The sequence below is a fragment of the Oncorhynchus mykiss genome, chromosome 32 (assembly GCF_013265735.2).
Source record: "Oncorhynchus mykiss isolate Arlee chromosome 32, USDA_OmykA_1.1, whole genome shotgun sequence".
Lineage (NCBI taxonomy): Eukaryota > Metazoa > Chordata > Actinopteri > Salmoniformes > Salmonidae > Oncorhynchus > Oncorhynchus mykiss.
Genome location: NC_050572.1, coordinates 32,498,583 through 32,519,026, shown reverse-complemented (window position 1 = coordinate 32,519,026; position 20,444 = coordinate 32,498,583). Strand labels below are relative to the sequence as shown.

General features: G+C 42.6%; 1 protein-coding gene across 5 annotated transcripts in view; it reads left to right on the top strand.

The window, feature by feature from the left end:
• LOC110488314 (protein MTSS 1) overlaps window positions 1-20,444 on the top strand; it is a 59,820-nt gene continuing 39,376 nt past the window's right edge. For all 5 annotated transcript variants that reach the window (XM_036970919.1, XM_036970920.1, XM_036970921.1 and 2 more), the window contains exons 1-3: window positions 1-480; window positions 7,107-7,168; window positions 9,346-9,419. In XM_036970919.1, the coding sequence (XP_036826814.1) occupies window positions 409-480; window positions 7,107-7,168; window positions 9,346-9,419 (208 nt within the window). In that variant the 5' untranslated portion in view covers window positions 1-408. The remainder of the gene's footprint in view (window positions 481-7,106; window positions 7,169-9,345; window positions 9,420-20,444) is intronic.

The window sequence follows — 20,444 nt, the reverse complement described above, 5'->3', positions numbered from 1 at the left end:
CATGGGTAAAACACTTGCAATTCGTATGTCAGCTGTGGCAAGAAACTTCACGAACCCTCGACTATGCCGTGATAATCCTCGAATTGTTTTCGTTTTTATCTCACGTTTTTCAACACCTGGTGTTTTCTCTATGAGTTCATATTTTCTTCTTCTTTCAGTATGGTTTTAAACGCAAAAACATGGAATTTATCTCTGTGTGGAAACTAACGTGGGGTTTATATCTCACCGCTGTTTTGCTTTCCATCGTTCGGGAGTGCGGCATACAGGATACTGCAGCAAGTCTTTGAAAGGATATTTGCCATTAAAATATACTTTACCATTGAGTTTCTTTTTCAGCCAGTATTGGAGAACAGAAAACACATTTTCACTACAGTTTTGGCAAGATAAACAGTCCATACAGTGCTGAAAATGGAGACTGTCATTGAAAGAGAATGCAGTGCACTCGGAGGACTTTTTCAAACAGTGATAGGCGACATGAAGGTAACACCTTGGGGACTAATTCATGAATTGTGTATTTTAATATTTATTTAGGCTTCGTATTGTATTGTTTGTCTTTTTTATGTTCTATAGAAAAATACGTTTTTGTTGTTATGGCAATACGTGCCCTTATATGTTGGCACCTACTGTAATCGGTGTGACATTGACTGTGATAGATAAATGGCATGCAATTACATTTGATGTTGCAGATAACCATATAAATTCAAAGAGTGGCAGTCTGGAAAATTATTGTGCACATTGTACATTTAGGCTAGCTATTAAATTGCGCTCACTGAGGGACTGCATAGAATATAGGTCCGTCCGCATGGTGGGTGTGTTCTGATTCATTGACATTGAGCGGGTGCATATAAACGGCTAAATGATCCAGGATATGGATTAGAATAGAACGCTCTAATCCACGTCAAGCAAGTAGCAGAAAATGCATGTCCTACGAAGGTTTGTTTCCCCTTGACTCTTGTTCTGGGGAAAGCAAGAAAATATGTATCACTGATGAGATCAGGAACTCATTTAGGCTACGCACCTCTTTTATTTAGCTTCCTCATAAACTCAACAGTTAGAAATTAAATACGTAATATTTTTGTCACAATGTCATCTCAGAAGGAAGCATGACCATTTGTATTTTCTATGCTTAGCCTATTAATCAGTGATAAAAATAAATAAATTAATGAGCAGATTGGCGATTGTGCCCCCAGTCTGCCCCAAAGTGGCAGAGTGCCTATTCACACCTGTTCCCACCTGTTCCTCTGATAACGGGATGCGGGGAAATGGTGGCAGATGACTTCAAAAGGGTGTGAACTGTGAAGTTTTGCTGAGTACAACAGAGAGCCACCATTTGGGTTTGTGGTAGATACATGTTTGATGTAGGAGAATAGAGTTTTAGATTGGGAATCCAACCAACTGAAAACCATGATGTCCATGATCTGGTTTGAGACATTTTTGCAAAGCCATGTAATCAAGTCCGCTTAACAAAAAATGACTTCTGAGAAATTAAGGGCAGACCATTTGAGAAATAGGCTACTTTTGTAGATTTTGATGCCAACAAATGTTTTTCAATTGTCTAACATTAGGTTGAAATACAGTGCATTCGGAAAGTATTCAGACCTTATTCTAAAATGGATTAAAGTCATGTTTTTCCTCATCAATCTACACACAATACCCATAATGACAAAGCAAAAACAGGTTTTTAGAATTTTTTTCAGATATATAAAAATACAAAACAGAAATACCTTATTTACATAAGTATTCAGACCCTTTGCTATGAGACTCGAAATTGAGCTCAGATGCATCCGGTTTCAATTGATCATCCTTGAGATATTTCTACAACTTGATTGGAGTCCACCTGTTGTAAATGTAATTGATTGGACAGGATTTTGTAGAAGCACACACCTGTCTATATAAGGTCCCACAGTTGACAGTGCATGTCAGAGCAAAGACCACGCTATGAGGTCAAAGGAATTGTCAGTAGAGCTTCGAGACAGGATTGTGCCGAGGCACAGATCTGTGGAAGGTTACCAAAAAATGTCTGCGGCATTTAAGGTCCCTAAGAACACAGTGGCCTCCATCATTCTTAAATTTAAGAAGTTTGGAACCACCAAGACTCTTCCTAGAGATGGTCGCCCAGCCAAACTGAGCAAAAGGGAGAACCTTCCAGAAGGACAACCATCTCTGCAGCACTCCACCAATCAGGCCTTTATGGTAGATTGGCCAGACGGGAGCCACAGCTCAGTAAAAGGCACATGACAGACCACTTGGAGTTTGCCAAAAAGGACCTAAAGGACTCTCAGACCATGAAAAACAAGATTCTCTAGTCTGAATGAATCCCAGATGTAACTCTTTGGCCTGAATGCCAAGCGTCACGTCTGGAGGAAACATGGCACCATCCCCACGGTGAAGCATGGTGGTGGCAGCATCATGCTGTGGGGATGTTTTTCAGCAGCAGGGACTGGGAGACTAGTCAGGATCGAGGCAAAGATGAACAAAGAAAATTAGAGAGAGAGCCTTGATGAAAACCTGCTCCAGAGCGCTCAAGACCTCAGACTGGGGTGAGGTTCACCTTCCAACAGGACAACGACCCTAAGCACACAGACAAGATGACGCAGGATTTGCTTCGGGACAAGTCTCTAAATGTCCTTGAGTGGCCCAGCCAGAGCCCGGACTTGAACCCAGTTTACCAAATGTATTTCTGAATACATCAATGATGTTGCTCTTGCTGCTGGTGATTCTCTGATCCACCTCTATGCAGACGACACCATTCTGTATACTTCTGGCCCCTCCTTGGACACTGTGTTTAACCTCCAGACAAGCTTCAATGCCATACAACTCTCCTTCCATGGCCTCCAACTGCTCTTAAACGCAAGTAAAACTAAATGCATGCTATTCAATCAATCACTGCCCGCACCTGCTCGCCCGTCCAGCATCACTACTTTGGACGGCTATGACTTAGAATACGTGGACAACTACAAATACCTGAGTGTCTGGTTAGACTGTAAACTCTCCTTCCAGACTCACATCAAGCATCTCCAATCCAAAATTAAATCTAGAATCGGCTTCCTATATCGCAACAAAGCATCCTTCACTCATGCTGCCAAACATACCCTCGTAAAACTGACCGTCCTACCGATCCTTGACTTCGGTGATGTCATCTATAAAATAGCCTCCAACACTCTACTCAACAAACTGGATGCAGTCTATCACAGTGCCATCCGTTTTGTTACCAAAGCCCCATTCACTACCCACCATTGCGACCTGTACGCTCTCGTTGGTTGGCCCTCGCTTCATACTCGTCGCCAAACCCACTGGCTACAGGTTATCTACAAGTCTCTGCTAGGGAAAGCCCCGCCTTATCTCAGCTCACTGGTCACCATAGCAGCACCCACTCGTAGCACGCGCTCCAGCAGGTATATCTCACTGGTCACCCCCAAAGCCAATTCCTCCTTTGGTCGTCTTTCCTTCCAGTTCTCTGCTGCCCATGACTGGAACGAACTTTAAAAATCTCTGAAGCTAGAGACTCACATCTCCCTCACTAGCTTTAAGGACCAGCTGTCAGAGCAGCTTACAGATCACTGCACCTGTACATAGCCCATCTGTAAACAGCCCATCTATCTACCTACCTCATCCCCATACTGGTATTTATTTATTTATTTTGCTCCTTTGCACCCCAGTATCTCTACCTGCACATTCACCTTCTGCCGATCTACCATTCCAGTGTTTAATTGCTATATTGTAATTACTTCACCACCATGGCCTATTTCCTTAATTTACCTCATTTGCACTCACTGTATATAGACTTTTTGTTTTCTTTTGTTCTACTGTATTATTGACTGTATGTTTTGTTTATTCCATGTGTAACTCTGTGTTGTTGTATGTGTCGAATGCTACGCTTTATCTTGGCCAGGTCGCAGTTGCAAATGAGAACTTGTTCTCAACTAGCCTATCTGGTTAAATAAAGGTGAAATAAAAATAATAAAAATAATAAAAAAACAGATCGAACATCTCTGGAGAGACCTGAAAATAGGTGTGCAGCGACGCTCCCCATCCAACCTGACAGAGCTTGAGAGGATCTGCAGAGAAGAATGGGAGAAACTCCCCAAATACAGGTGTGCCAAGCTTGTAGCGTCATACCCAAGATGACTCAAGGCTGTAATCACTGCCGAAGGTGCTTCAACAAAGTACAGAGTAAAGGGTCTGAATACTTATGTAAATGTGATATTTCAGTTTGACATTTTTTATAAATTTGCTCTAATAAAAGAAACTGTTTTTGCTTTGTCCTTATTGGGTATTGTGTGTAGATTGGGGGGGGAAAAAACAATTGAAACCATTTTAGAATAAGAATATGTAACAAAATGTGTAAAAAGGTGTCTGAATACTTTTCCTTAATGCACTGCATGTTCATTCATGATAGCCTTATACAGCCATTTCAGACATGTTTCTCTGGACCTGTGTAATAAACCATTTTCGTAGGTGGAGGGCTTTTCCAAAGGGCACCATGAATTACACTCTTGTCTACTGGCTCATGTTTACATGCGTGGGTGGGGATTGTCTGTGTGCCTATATTTGCTCGCCAATATTTGTGCTTAAATTGAATCAGCGTGCTGGTTGGTGTGTGTGTGAGTGTTAATACATAATTTAGATACTGTTAACACATCTCTTTGTGTAAGCAGACATATTACCATTCATTTGGTAAACTGGAAGCAATTATCCATGCTTTTTCTGAGCTCCAAACGTATTTTAAACAGAGTATAAAAACTGCAGTATGAATGACAAAAATCATGGAATTCAGTGCTAATTGAATAATGTCAGAATATAAAGGTTCTATAAAGGTTGACATTTATGTTTTATTCGTGAGTTATATGAACATGGGCTTGTTTCTGGTCACAAATTAAGCCTATTCCATGACTAAAATACATAAGCTACTCAATGGAGAGTCTATTTTTAGTCTCGGACTAGATTTAAAACGTGTCTGAGAAACCAGTCCATAATATGATATGATACAATATACTTTATTGTCCATTTACATGGAAATTTATTTTTTGACGTCAGAGTACAAATACACTTGCAAATACGTACATGCAGTATGGAAAATTAGAAAGTTAATACACCAGTCACACACGACAATTTCCACATATTCAAAGTCTCTGCAGCGTACTGTCCAACTGTGCATTGGGTCAACATCTGTCCTATGTCCCACTGTTCAGCAGCCTGATGGAATGAAACTTGCCCTGCTCCTATTCTTACTGAACAGTGGGGACCCTTAATCTCCTTCCGGAGGGCAGCAGCTCAAAATGTTTTATTCTCTATTACCCATTCAGTGTATACATGTTTGAGCACCATTACATTATTAATCTGTTGGCTCGAGGTTGAAGGTAATGCTATTGAAAGCATTGGATGAAGGCCTACTTTGGTTTATTAATCAGTATTTGACGGGTCATCATAATCACTCTGGCTAAAATAATCCTCTCACTGGGGGGGGGGGGGGGGGACACCATAGAACGGAAATGGATAGAACAGATACAAAGCAGAGCTCTAGGGTTTATGACCATAAGTTGATGGATCCATGAGAAGTCTTGTTGAATATGGAGCCATGTTCTTTCTACCCATTTCTGAGATGAGCACCATGCATCAGAAGTGCCTGAATCAAAGCCTGATCTTTTTGTTTGCATGATTCATGCGTTTAAATTCACTGCGTTTATACAGTCATTGCATTGAATCTGAAATGTCATAAGCGATGCTAAAATGATCTCTCAGTAGGAAATCAACACATACTGTAGAAGCCATATTAAGTGGGTGGCATGGTGAATTCATGCAGTGCGTATTTCATGGTATTCCTCGCCCGGTGATGTAAATGATGTCGGCGGGTGCCAGGGAGATTGAAGTGCAGCGTCATTGCCTCCGTCATGTTGCCACGGTAACCACAGTGGAGGGCTAATGCTGTGGAGGAACAAAAGGGGCCCGAGTGGGGTGCACGTCACACGTATTACTCCTCTCCGGGGGGTTGGGCTCGGGCACTAATCAATCACTCAAGAAATATCACCTTGACAATGACAAGTCTGACGGTGTTCTATCTGGTTAACCCCACCGCCCCATAATCTGATTGTTCGGCCCCATTATCAACTCATGTTTGCTATCCTGTCCGATCACAGTAAAAAGGCCTATAGTAAGCATTACCTACTGTGTTTTCTATGTTTAAAACAGTAGGGTTGGGGGCAGTTATTTGAATAATTCAGAAAATGAATTGAAATGCTGATCTTGAATGTAAAATTCGCCATGTTCATGTATTACTCAAAGAGTGGAGGAAATTGAGCTGGAATTGAATTAACCCACCTAAGTGGTTTAACCCCTGTCGTCCTGTGCAGATCTCTTCATCAGTCATGGACACACATACGTGCGTGCGCACGCACACACACACACACCTAAGAAGACACTTGTGTTTGCCCACTCAGCGAGCATGTCACTTCCAGATAGAGGTCGTTCGTTACCTGTTGACCTCCACAGCCTCTAGCCTTCCAGCTGTAGTGAGGCCTTGTTTACCTAGACCCAGACTGCCCTGGTGAGATGTTTTCTACATGGCCCCCCAGACCATATCTGGCTAGCGACCGCTCTGGCCTTTAACCACCACAGCCCTGCATTTAGATGTTAGAGGCCTGGGAAGAGAGGACTATGCGCTTCAACCGGAGGCCAACATGTCTTTAAACAGGCAGGCTAACCTACTGTCAACCTCTGTGATGATGAAAAACTAAGAGAAGCGTCTTGAAGGCTTCTTATGATGTTTGAAGTCTATTCCACTTTTTAGAACTCTTAGGTTTACAGTAGTTCAACTTCGCTCATGGTAGCCTACATTCTCAACAGAGATACCGCAATGCAGTACTGGGACTTTCAATTGAACCCAATTGGATCCTTACTGTATCATATGCATGTGGGCTATTGTTTACGTGGAGTGAGAGTGGGGTCTACAATCTCAGTATGGGTCTATGGATTCACTTTATTGATCTCTCCCATTGTTGCTCTTTTATCTGAGATTTGATCAGATATGAGCTTGCAGACATGTTGCATTATAAGTGTGTTTGTGTGTGTACGCTTCATCCTCACACTTTCTCCTTTTATCTCCTCAGAGCAGTTACCCAGTGTGGGATGACTTCATCAGCAAGGCCGGGAAGCTACAATCACAGCTCAGGTAAACAAACAAACAAACACACACATACTGTGTGTCTCTATTTTTCCGAATACACACACGCATGCACACACACCCTCCATTTACCCAACCTCCTCATAAAAAACCCAATCCCTCTTCAAATGTTCTTCGTTATCTGTCTAGAAGATTGTCACACACACCCCGGCCTGGTCTTGTCTGCGTGTTTCTGGATCATTGGGCTTGGCACCGGCTTACAGTTGTGCACAGTCACAGCTGAAGGTCATGCGAGAGAAAAAATAAATTAACCTTTCATCAACTTAGATTAATGATCAAATCATAAAGTCATTATCTCGGCACGCTAGATCAGCACAGCGCGCCAGAAGCTTTTATTACAACCCAGGGTTACACTGGGTTAACCCGCTGAAAAACGTCTCTACTTCGTCGTCCCGCTGAGGTGTTGTGGGAAAAAAGTGTTCCTGAGAAATCCTACCATTTACTCTCCACAGGTTGAGCAAAATATTACAAACGGTACATGCATTTTTCTAGTTGAATATTCTTAACCACATGGTACACTTTTATTTGTTATTTTTTAATTTAACATTTATTTAACTAGGCAAGGCAGTTAAGAACAAATTCTTATTTACAATGACCCTGGACAAACCCGGACGACGCTGGGCCAATTGTACTCCGCTCTATGGGACTCCGAATCACGGCCAGGTGTGTACAGCCTGGATTCGAACCAGTGACTGTAGTGACGCCTCTTGCAGTTGCGCCACTCGGGAGCCCAAAAATGGTGTGTCTAAAATAGCTTGTGTGTGAAGCAATTTCTTTGCATCGTGCATGTACGTGCTTACGTGACACCCACCAATCTAAAACAGTAGCAGTGCACCAACTGCATGTGAAAGGAAGTGAGTTCCGGTGTGCCAAAGGGCAGATGTCCAAACCCTCTGCAGTTCCAATTGTGTGCGATCTAGTCTAGGTGTTTTCCTAACATCGCTTTAAAGGAGAATTTAGCTTTTTTACATGGCATCTTATAAAAGGGTCCAGACCCTTTTTTAAGCGATTCACTTCCTCATCCTCGTTGTGCAGTACGGGGGTTCTGAAAAAAACATGAATAAATGCTCCAAAAACACCCACATATGTCCTTTTTAGTTTCTCAAAAACAAGTGCCTGGACCTTTCTACAACTTGCCATTTACATCAACAATTTTAATTGGGTGTAAATAAAACCTTTTTAAGTACCTCATCTGAATGTAGAATATACAAGCCTACACTTTAGGTTACCGTGCTCTGCTTTAAATAACTAAGAATGCATGCCTCCACTTAGCCTTGTGTTTTTCTGAGCTCAAATGAGTCATTACTTCATTAAGAATGAGAGAAAAGCAACCTTTCGATTGCACATTGTACAAAAGAGTACCATCCTGCAGCATGTGGCTCAGTTGCATTTCCTGAAATGATTTATGACATCAAATTGGATGATGATACCTTGCCTACCTACTGAATTCAATTTCTTGTCAACAAAGGTCAGTCTCTACTTGATACAATTTCAAGGTCTGGAACAGACAATTTACTCATGGATTTGTTTCTCTGGCTGCATGATAATCTCAAAATGCAGAAATGCAAGAGCATAGAGGTAAAAAGGCCCCAAAAATAATCTAGGTTAAATCTATCGTGACCCCTTTATCCACACTTTTGTACCCCCATGCAGTGTGGTTGCTTTTGGTTAGGGGGTTTTAAATTGTGTAAATATGGGGATGGTTGAAAGTTAACATTTTCATATTGTTGGATGGTGAATACTCATAAAAGGTAAAGCAAGAAAGGGGAATCTAGTTGGATTCAACCCCAGTCTTTCCCCTAGTTCATTTTCCAGACGGGGCGCAAAGACCCCCAAAGCAACATCCGTCCCCCCATCCTGGCCCTCTGGCATCAAATTGTAAATTGAAACCAATAGAAACCCATACTCTTTTAAGTGGGGGGGTGGGGGGGCAACAGAGCTAGATGGAAGGACCCACCCCACCTATACAATTATAGGGGAAACACTGACCCAACCATGACCAGCTTACTAACCCTTTCCCTGAGCATATGGGGCTACTAGTGAAGTGATTCAAACCGTGGTAAATATGAGTGTTGTATGGTTGTTGGCCTATATTGTACATATGGTATGTTCTGCTGTCAATAACAATCAGAATGGTGACCAGCTGTGTCTATGTCATCTTCCAGGACGACAGTTGTCGCGGTAGCCGCCTTCCTGGACGCCTTTCAGAAAGTGGCTGATCTGGCAACCGGCAGCAGAGGTAAGCAGATGTGCATCATAGCCGGGGGGCAATGAAGTGTGTGTGGTTTGGAGGGCGAATGGCAGTGAGGTATTGTGGGGGCTGGTTGTGATGCTAAGGACACGTGTTGCCAGAGGAAATTGTGTTTTCTCCGTGTTGCTGTTGTAGTCTTTCATGTTCTATACATGAGTCTGGTTGTCTTGATCATTTAGAATGATTTCCAAAGATCCACATCACAAGATCCATGTCCCTCTTTAGCCAGCTCTCTACTTAGCCTTTCATTTGGACTTCAAAGAGCCACTAAGAGTCATGCTCACTCACCCTCCTGTTAACCTCTTAACCTCTAACCTGACATGCTGGCAGACACTTGAACCCTGAGGCATCCACATCATTGATGGATGCATGTACAGTATATCCTGGTCTTGGAAACAGATGTGTACATACCCAGTATCCTAATACACTATGGAAGCGTTTTGGTCAACAAACAGCTAAATGTCAACATAACTGGAGCTGCCTTGTCATTTCTGAAGACATGATACTACCTAACTGACGATGTGGTGAATATTTTGGCCATACACACTTTTATGTGGTAATAGTGAGCGTATTACATTTATGACAGCCTTACGAATGTTTATGAATGTCTTCTTAAGGAGTAGCCTCGCTCACCTTCAACAATCTGAACTGTCAAGCTTCCATCAGCAGGAATGGTGGTTAAAAGGTGGTTGACAGAGTGGTTGTAACATGCAGGAAGGGGTGGTTTGTGGCTAGGTCAGGGTTGGTCTGTCTGCCCACAACAGAGCCCTGTCATGATCACTGACTGTCACAGTGACAAAGCGAGCCACAATCAGCCAGTCACTCATCACTTAGCTAATTTAAGGGCCAGTAGGTCAGTGGAGCGTTGTCATGTAATGTGAAGGGTGTCACATTTTAAAGTGGTGCCTAGAACTGTCATGTTCCCTCAAACACTTTAACTTTTTCCAGTGTAAACACGAGGAGATGGTTCAAAAACACGACCGCACCTTCCTGGGCGGTTGAACCGCGAACTGTGGTTGTCGTCGCTTCTGTGACGGTGCAGGTTTGAGACCACTTTTATGTGTTGATACTGAGCGCCTCAAGAGAGGGTTTACAGTTGAAGTCGACAGAGAGTGCATGTCCTGAATAGAATGGACATCCTTTGGAGACTTTTGTCACTTTAAGTGGTAAGGTGGGATACACGACAATGGACAGAGTGAAGTGTGAATGGTGACCTCCTTTTTCTACCTCCTTTCTCTGTCAGAGTCCAGGCTGTTTCAATAACATGTAGACAAACCCCTCTGATTCTTCTCTAATATGATCTCATCCCTTCCGATCCAAATACATGCTTTTCAATACCTCACTCACTTTATTCAGTCCTATAATGTTTATTGGTTCTGGCTGCCATAGATTTTGTTTAATCCTACATAAGCTACATAACCCTATTTATACATGTCCACGTATTTATATCCTCTACTGTGTATTATCACAGCCAGTCAGTCAGACGCTCACAAGTCAAAAGCCACAGTTGGAGGCCTTTCAACACAAAGGATGAAAGGTCAACATCTGACAATACCTTTCAACTGTGTAGGTGTACGGGGATATCAACCCAGCGCAGGGAGGAGTCACAGCGGAAATAGCCAGCAGTAATGAATAAAGCATTTTCTTATACGGAGCACCTCAATCCAGTTTGTCTATGTGATTTCTTTCAAAACCATTTTTTTAATAGGCTATTGTAAGTCTATTATGTAGTATTGCCTAGGAGAGAGATTCTGAACTGGTGGCTCAAAAAAAGGTTTTGAACGTGTCATGGTTGTCTGAGTAAAGAAATGACATAAACTAGGTAGGACGTGTGTAGGAATGTAACTTACGTTTTTTAAATAATTTAATCTCTGAACAATTTCTCTTCAATCACAGTATTTTCAAAATAGAGCTATTGTATTAGCAGCACTGTTTTGGGTGATTTTGTGGTCTTTGTGGTTTATTAACGTTCTTCGCCAAGAATATGGGCAAAATTGTATTATTGACAATGAGAGGTGGGGATGTTGTTCCCTTGTCATATAATACCAATATAGCATAAAGAATTGTTTTCCAGAATGCATTTAGGCGATTCTTTTTCGCGACGCGAACTTTGGGTCGCGACTGAGACAACCTGGTTCAATTTGGGTCCCGAGGCAAAACCACTGGAGAACCACTGGCCTAGGAGAGTAGGTTGAAGAATGAGATTGTCTGCCACAGCGTAGTCCAAATGTGTAGTCGGCATGTGTATGTTGACAGATGTCTTTGTTGTGCGATAGGTCCGTCTTTGCTCCATGTCAACAGGCATTGTCATATAGACATGAAAACGTCATTATGGCAGGTTCCATAGATGCGTCACACTGCACCGTGATTAACCATTGGCTGTCTTTGTGTGTGAGTCCCTAGACGGGGGAGATAGACTGAGTGTAGGGAGGGCCATTTTTCAATCTAAAGTGGAGTACACCTAAAATAGCAGAGCCTTGCCCTCCTTCTTTTTTTATTACTCGGTCTGACTGCCTGGGTGTGGTGTGAGACAGGCCGTATTATGACCACGTACGGTCAGGGTGGTGACCGCGGTCAGGGCCCAACACAACGTCCAGTCACGGCTTTGTTGATGGGACACACAGGGCCACTAATGTTTGTCTTCTTTGTGCCCTTTGTTTGTGCCTTATGCGTCTTACAGGGTCATTTGCTCCAATGCGTGTTACCTATTATCCACTTATGCAGTCACACAGCCTTTGAGTAACTATAAGGTTCCTAAAGGATAGGCCTACAATTGTCAGTGCCCAGCCCAGATGGTCTAAACTACCATTTTAAACAGTCACACTACTCAAGTCCACACCTCTATTCTTTATCCTTAATCCAGGATGAACACTCCTTTAGTAAGCTACGCTATGCCCCAAACTCATTTTCACATCTATCTGCGTCTCAAAGAGGCCGTCACGAGTGGGTGGCCATATCTGCTTGGCTCCTGTCCTGTCCATCCACACAGCAGCTAGTCACAGCCAGACCGGTGCTCATGGCAACAAGTATGGAAATCAGGAGGGCTGGTCCCACCTCTGGAGCCATGCTGCAGGAGTACTTAGCTGCTCAGCAGTGGGATGCAGCATAAGCAATATAAGTAGACCATTATGAAGTGTAGTGTATGACATAAGTGTGTTATGACACCTGACATAGGACTTTGTTTATGTTGATGAGCCCTTCAGTGTGATGGAAATGTGATTTCAATTTCCAATGGATCTGAACACCAATGTTTGTGAAGGTGATGATTTCTTGCACCAGATCATGTGATAAGCCCTTTGTGTTATTTAATGGACATTTGGCACTCAAATCGAATGCTAAGTGCACCATAGAACTAGAAGTTACAGAACAGTCATCACTTCCAAAAGCAAGTATTAAACACATGTTTGCTACTCTAGCACACTCACATTTGAAATTTCAGTTTGCATGCAACAAGCATTCAACAGCTAAATCTATCCTACTTCCTCTGACGCAGCACTGCTAATGCCTTTATATGAAAATCTGGAGACACAGTCATTCTGCCTGCTCTATTTCTATATCCACCTATTTGCTATGTACTGTGTGGGTGTGGTTGCCATGGCGCCCCACTGCCAGGAAGGATTCCTTTCTTGAAAGGCTCGGGGTGTTGTGGCAGCAGCCGCGCCAGATGTCAGCAACCATTCTGTGTTGCCTTTGAGAGGTTTAGATCATGCAGGTAAAAAGGCTAGCCTGGTCCCAGATCTGTTTCTGCTGCCTTGACAGCTCATACATGTGAAAAAAACTAGGAGTGACCAAGACAGCACAAAGACAGTGGCATAGCGCAGTTTCGCACGGCTCCCTGCAAGGTCCGAGCAAGGCCCCCCATGGGGCAGAGAAAAAACTGTGAAGTATTATAGATTATTTCATGCTATTTTACACATTTTGCCCTGAGGCTGAGAGAAAATGTTGCTGTTTTAGAGCTTAGAGATCCTTGAAAGATGGAACAATCTCAATTTTTTCCCCACAAATATTAGTCTTAGTATTAACAAAATGTTAAATTATATATTTTGATAGCTTATACTTTGGTCTATCACACCATGTAAAGGAACAACCTCCTAATTATTATACATTTTTCATCAAACGCAACTAACTGGATTTTTGTCAACTCCGGCAGACACCATGAAAGTCATTTCATTTTGACAATAATGGTCCAACAAGTGTTTAAAGGTCTTGATTGTTTAATTCTAAAATTAGATGATTGAAATAAGTAATAGAAATCTCCAAACATATTTTTATTTTATAGCACTCTTAAATGTTCCAGGGCTAGTTACATTTAGAACATAAAACAACATTTATAAAGCAAACATTATCCCTTAGGTCTAGCATAGCAAATTGTTTAAGCATATGTTGCAGGACAGTGGTTACAATATTTTGAGTCCATCAGAGTTGACAACAGATACGGAAAACATACATTTTTTACTCCAAAAATAAAAGTTCAATACAAACATTTGTAAAATATGGGAAATTATTCACCAATTATTAATTTGAAAATCCCCAATAAAAACACAACCATTTTATCAAATCTTTCAGCACTCTGACAGAGTTTATGTTTTACGGAGACAAAAATGTCTGTTTTCTTCTTCATTCAAGTGGTATACACAGTAGCAGTTGAATTGCTTTGTGGCTCTAAAACGTAATTAAAAGTAACATATCTTAACCAAAATTAATATTATATCAGGCAGATAGTTTAGGATTGTGACCATGGTGATTTCAAAATTGTTTGTTTAAATCTATCAAAGCTAGAGAACTTTACAGAATGAGGACATGAATAAGGGGTCCTTATGGTATAGCTGACCCTGTTCATTCCTGATTCATTTAGGATTTTAGACAAATCTGACAGACTTGACCAAATCTCGGGACACATCTTTTAGGAATCACAGTTTTGAGAAATATTCTTTCAAGTCACAGAGGGCTATTGCAAGAAACTACATAAGATCATTTTCAGTTAATATCCATTATTGCCACTTTTTAGAATTTTAGTGAGAGAGGTGAAAGGGTTTGATGATTCACTAAGATATGTACTGTAAGATGGGGGGTGTGGAGAAATTACTGTTGCAGCAGGACTTGCATCAACGTCACATGCAGTGGTTAAATTTGAAGGGAATGGAGTTCCACCTCCTTAGGTTTAGAGACAACCCTCAAAAATGGTAATTGAAAAACAAGGCCTACTGAGAATATGAAAATGTGAATATCCACATCAAACCATATGCTAGGCCCTAATTGATGATTGTAAAATGTACTACAACATACATAAAACCTTCAGACAGATGATATGTAGTTATTATGTAGATTAATTGGTGGACCACAGTTTCAACACCGGCCCATAAGCTGATTTGATGTGGCCGGCCAAGGCCTTTTTGTTTATGTCCCCTATGGGACATGCAAGTGGGCAGATCACCGGAGGATGCACAGTGAGTGGTCCCCACACAGACAGAAGGACAGGCATGCCAGTCAGTACGAAAGGCCTCGGTGTCATCAACAGTACAGATGGAATCCTTTGGCAGCTTCTGCTTTTATGATTTCATCTCTGCAAAAGAGAGAGATCAAATTCACTGCATCGCGAAAGACAAAGCATTGTTATAATCTCAAGAGATTTCCATTGCAAATGTTCACTGTAAAGGGGTAGATTTGTTGAATTGTTTGTGCTAGTGCAAAGGTAGAACCAATTATTTTCCAAAGGGTTAATCAAAGGGTTTACGATAATATCAGAGGCTTACTAAGGGAATGCCGGAGACCTAAAGGTAAAATGTAAGTAGAGGCAACCTCATGTTTTAGCTTTGTGCTTTGTTTTTGGTTGTCTTTTTTAGGCCCTTTTGAAAATATCAGTGCAAATTTTGACCAGGTAAATCACATACTAAACTTAGCAAAAAAAGAAACGTCCTCTCACTGTCAACTGCGTTTATTTTCAGCAAACTTAACATGTGTAAATATTTGTATGAACATAACAAGATTCAACAACTGAGACATAAACTGAACAAGTTCCACAGACGTGACTAACTGAAATTGAATAGTGTGTCCCTGAACAAAGGGGGGTCAAAATCAAAAGTAACAGTCAGTATCTGGTGTGGCCATCAGCTGCATTAAGTACTGCAGTGCATCTCCTCCTCATAGACTGCACCAGATTTGCCAGGTCTTGCTGTGAGATGCTACCCCACTCTTCCACCAAGGCACCTGCAAGTTCCCGGACATTTCTAGAGGGAATGGCCCTAGCCCTCACCCTCCGATCCAACAGGTCCCAGATGTGCTCAATGGTATTGAGATCAGGGCTCTTCGCTGGCCATGGTAGAACACTGGCATTCTTGTCGTGCAAGAAATCACGCACAGAATGAGCAGTATGGCTGGTGGCATTGTCATGCTGGAGGGTCATGTCAGGATGAGCCTGCAGGAAGGGTACCACTTGAGGGAGGAGGATGTCTTCCCTGTAACGCACAGCGTTGAGATTGCCTGCAATGACAACAAGCTCAGTCCGATGATGCTGTGACACACCGCCCCAGACCATGACGGACCCTCCACCTCCAAATCGATTCCGCTCCAGAGTACAGGCCTCGGTGTAATGCTCATTCCTTCGACGATAAATGCGAATCCGACCATCACCCCTGGTGAGACAAAACCGCGACTCGTCAGTGAAGAGCACTTCTTGCCATTCCAGTCTGGTCCATTGACCGTGGGTTTGTTGCCGGTGATGTCTGGTGAGGACCTGCCTTACAACAGGCCTATAAGCCCTCAGCCTCTCAGCCTATTGCAGACATTCTGAGCACTGATGGAGGGATTGTGCATTCCTGGTGTAACTCGAGCAGTTGTTGTTGCCATCCTGTACCTGTCCCGCAGGTGTGATGTTCGGATGTGCCAATCCTGTGCAGGTGTTGTTACACGTGGTCTGCCCCGCGAGGACGATCAGCTGTCCCTCCTGTCTCCCTGTAGCACTGTCTTAGGCGTCTCACAGTACGGACATTGCAATTTATTGCCCTGGCCACATCTGCAGTCCTCATGACTCCTTGCAGCATGCCTAAGGCATGTTCACGCAGATGAGCAGGGACCCTGGGCATCTATCTTTTGGTGTTTTTCAGAGTCAGTAGAAAGGCCTCTTTAGTGTCCTAAGTTTTCATAACTGTGACCTTAATTACCTACCGTCTGATAACTGTTAGTGTCTTAAGGTGCATGTTCATTAATTGTTTATGGTTCATTGAACAAGCATGGGAAACAGTGTTTAAACACCCTTTACAATGAAGATCTGTGAAGTTATTTGGATTTTTACTAATTATCTTTGAAAGACAGGGTCCTGAAGAAGGGACATTTCTTTTTTTGCTGAGTTTAGTAAATCACATTTTGTTAATGAATTCAATTTTTGGGTTGCTTTTGCTGAATCTACTTTCCTTAGTAGCTAAGCCTGACAGACTTACCTGGCAGTTTTGGCCACTGTCCAATTTGAACAACATTCAACCTAGCAGCTCACCCTCAAAGTAAACCTCCCTGTAGTCCCTGCCGTCTCTCTTTCTAAGCCCACAGCTTCACCTCAAATCTTTGTAGCTCTATGAAGCTCTACTCCCGACCCACCCACCGCTACCCCGTGGGTGAAATCTACAGCAAAGGGTATGTTTCTTCCCAAATCATTTTACATGAGTTGTTTGCCACAAGATCATAAATGATTCAATTAGAGAAACCTCAGTAGATTCCATTAGATAATGAAGTAATGGTTGAGGGATAAATCCTAGGCGTTGCACTCAACCTAAAAGTGTATTCTCCCTGCAGTTCACGGAAAAGTCGGTTTGTGGCAATGGTGTGGCCAGGTCTCTTCCTGTTGCGTGCCTAAACTGCCCTATAGTGTCATGGCAGGCTCGTTCCCCCCTGAACCCATGTCCCATAATGTACTCTGGGAAACAGGAGACCGCTATGTATCTACTCTACTCTCAACTCAGTGGCCACGTTACAACAATCTCATATCCTCCTAACCTCATCTCTTCTTCTTCAGTGCCACTGATCTGAAAGGACTTGTTCCGAACGGTCTCAAATGTCCTCCTACCCTTGTCTCCTTTCCTCTACTTCCACTGACCTGAAAGGACTTGTCTCAAATATCCTCCTTCCGTCATCTCCCATCCTTCACACCTACTGGTCTGAAAGGACTTCATAGGGGAATGTATCAAGGCAAAATCATATTCCATGCATTCACATGTCGGAGGCCACGAATGAAAGGACATGAGGAAAGGAAAGTCGAATGTGTTCCAATGTGTGTGGTCTGGCAGAGTTGATAGGGCAACAAGCCCCACCTGTCCCCCTCCATATAGATTATACAGGCATTAATTGAGTGTGTAATAATATAAATACAAGCAGGCTGATGTGTTCTGTAGCATAGCAACAGCAGGCGGAGTTCCTGACGTCACTGGGCACTTGATCAACTGTCAGTATGTTTGGAGGGGAGGGAATGTGCTCTGCTTCTCTAGATGCATACATGAAATGCCTCCCGCAGATTCAGTGCTATGTGTGTGATGCAATTTACATGGTTGTCTAGGCTAGTAGAAGGATCTGAGGCATAAATGACAAGTATTCTCAGACTGCCTGTGATGTGTGAAGTGGTCAGTGGTAGCCTGTATGAAAGATAGAAGTGTTGACATAAACCCATAGCTTATGGCACCATATGATATACTGTAAGAAGGTGGTATAACGACTCCTTTCACTCTCTCTCTCTCTCTCTCTCTCTCTCTCTCTCTCTCTCTCTCTCTTTCTCTCTCTCTCTCACACACACACACACACTTTCTCTCTCTCTCATCCATGCATGCATTTTGTTTAATCCAGTTGTTATCATTCAACACCCTCAATTGTGGCATCCTCAAACATTTTGCTATCTAATTCTCATGCAAGCAGTGTGTGGTAGCTGGCGAAGCACGCTCAATCGATGTAATAAAACAGCGACTGTCATTTTTTGTTACCAAGATGATCGTGAAAATAGCTGAATACCTGCATCCAACTATCCACGTTGTCCTTTCTCCTGTAGCGTGTTTGGCTATGTTCTCCCCCAGCTGACCGTACAGCCAGAGTACATGCTTGAATTATTAACTAGGATCACCCAGCAGGTGAGTCTCTGTGTTCTTTCATGTACTTCACATCACCCCCACCCCCGTTTAATTAGTTATGAAGCCCTGCTCTCCTCTGCTCGTTAGTGTGAATCAAACAGCATAATTTACCAACCTTACGTCTGTTGATATCTACTATAAAAATGTATTTGCTATGAATGTGATGTGGTTGTCTCACTTAGCTATCTTCAGATAGAATAAGAGCATCTGGTAAATGACTAAAATGTAAATGTAAAAATGTTGGTCTGTTACCAAGGCCCAGTATAGCCCGGTAGTTGTAGCCACAATGGAGTAGATGGTAGAAGTTGGTGATAGAACTGGTCCAGGGTCAGATATTGTATTTAGCTTCCTAATGGTTAAGGTTGGTGTAGGGGAATCTGATGTGTGGTTAGAGGTGTAGATGTATGAGGAGCTCCATGGTAAAAACCTCCAAATAAAAAAATCAAATTTTATTTGTCACATACACATGATTTGCAGGTGTTATTGTGAGTGTAGTGAAATGCTTGTGCTTCTAGTTCCAACAGTGCAGTAATATGTAACAGTAATCTAACAATTCCACAACAACTAATACAGACAAATCTAAGTAAGGGGATAGAATAAGAATATATACATATAAAGATATGGATGAGAGATGACTGGGCGGCATAGGCAAGATGCAATAGATCGTATAAAACACAGTATATATATGAGTAATGCAAGATATGTAAACATTATTAAAGTGGCAATATTAAAGTGACTAGTGATCCATTTATTAAAGGGGCAAATTATTTCATGTCTGTATGTAGGCAGCAGCCTCTCTGTGCTGGTGACGGCTGTTTCACAGTCTGATGGCCTTGAGATGTTTTTCAGTCCCTCGGTCCCAGCTTTGATGCACCTGTACTGACCTTGACTTCCGGATGGTAGCGGGGTGAACAGGCAGTGGCTCGGGTGGTTGTTGTCCTTGATGATATTTTTGGCCTTCCTGTGACATCTGGTGCTGTAGGTGTCCTGGAGGGCAGGTAATTTGTCCCCGGGGACGGCTTGTGCATACCGCACCACCCTCTGGAGAGCCTTGCGGTTGTGGGCGGTGCAGTTGCCGTACCAGGCGGTGATACAGCCCAACAGGATGCTCTCAACTCTCTACAAGATCTTTCAATCGCCAAGGGCACTTGTCATTGTCATGAAATGTGAAGCCCACGTTATGAGATACTACTCTACTTGTTTATACACTATTGCCCATTGTCTGAAGCATGTCGTCACACAAATCAGCAGTCGACTGGTGGAGTCCAACTGTGAGAGCCCACAAGGAGAAGAGATGCCAGGGAGAGTTTAGTGGTCACCAGGGGAGCAGAGCATCTAGTAAAGGTTGAACAGCTCTTCAATAATTCACACTCAATAATTCAATAATTCACACTTGGTTGTGACTTTTGAGTTGCGGGATTAAAAATAAAAAAGAACGTTGAATTTAGGTCAAAACAAAGTTGATAGGTCACTGATCTCTTGATCGACTCCCAGTTTCACCTATCTTTTTGCCAAAACATGTTGTCATTGAACATAAACCGGATGCTCGGCTAGCCAATGCTGGTAGCAACAGAACATAGTGTTTGGGTGGAGTGTAAAAGAGAGCAGCTACCCTCTTCTACCTCAGAAACACTATGTTCCATTTAGAATATGTGGGATTCGAATCCTGCATTGTGACAGTTTACAGTAAACTCGGTAGTGTTTGTGTTAACTCTCACGGTGTACCATTTCCATAAATCCACTGTTGTTGTCTCACATTAGCCTAAATATACAATGTTCCTAGAACACTGCAGCATATGAGAGTACCTCAGGAAGGGACACGGTTACTGTATGGAAGGGGGTAGGGTTGTCTGACAACCTTTTCTCAGTGCTTTGTTGCATACCCCAGTTAGAATACATCCATCACTGC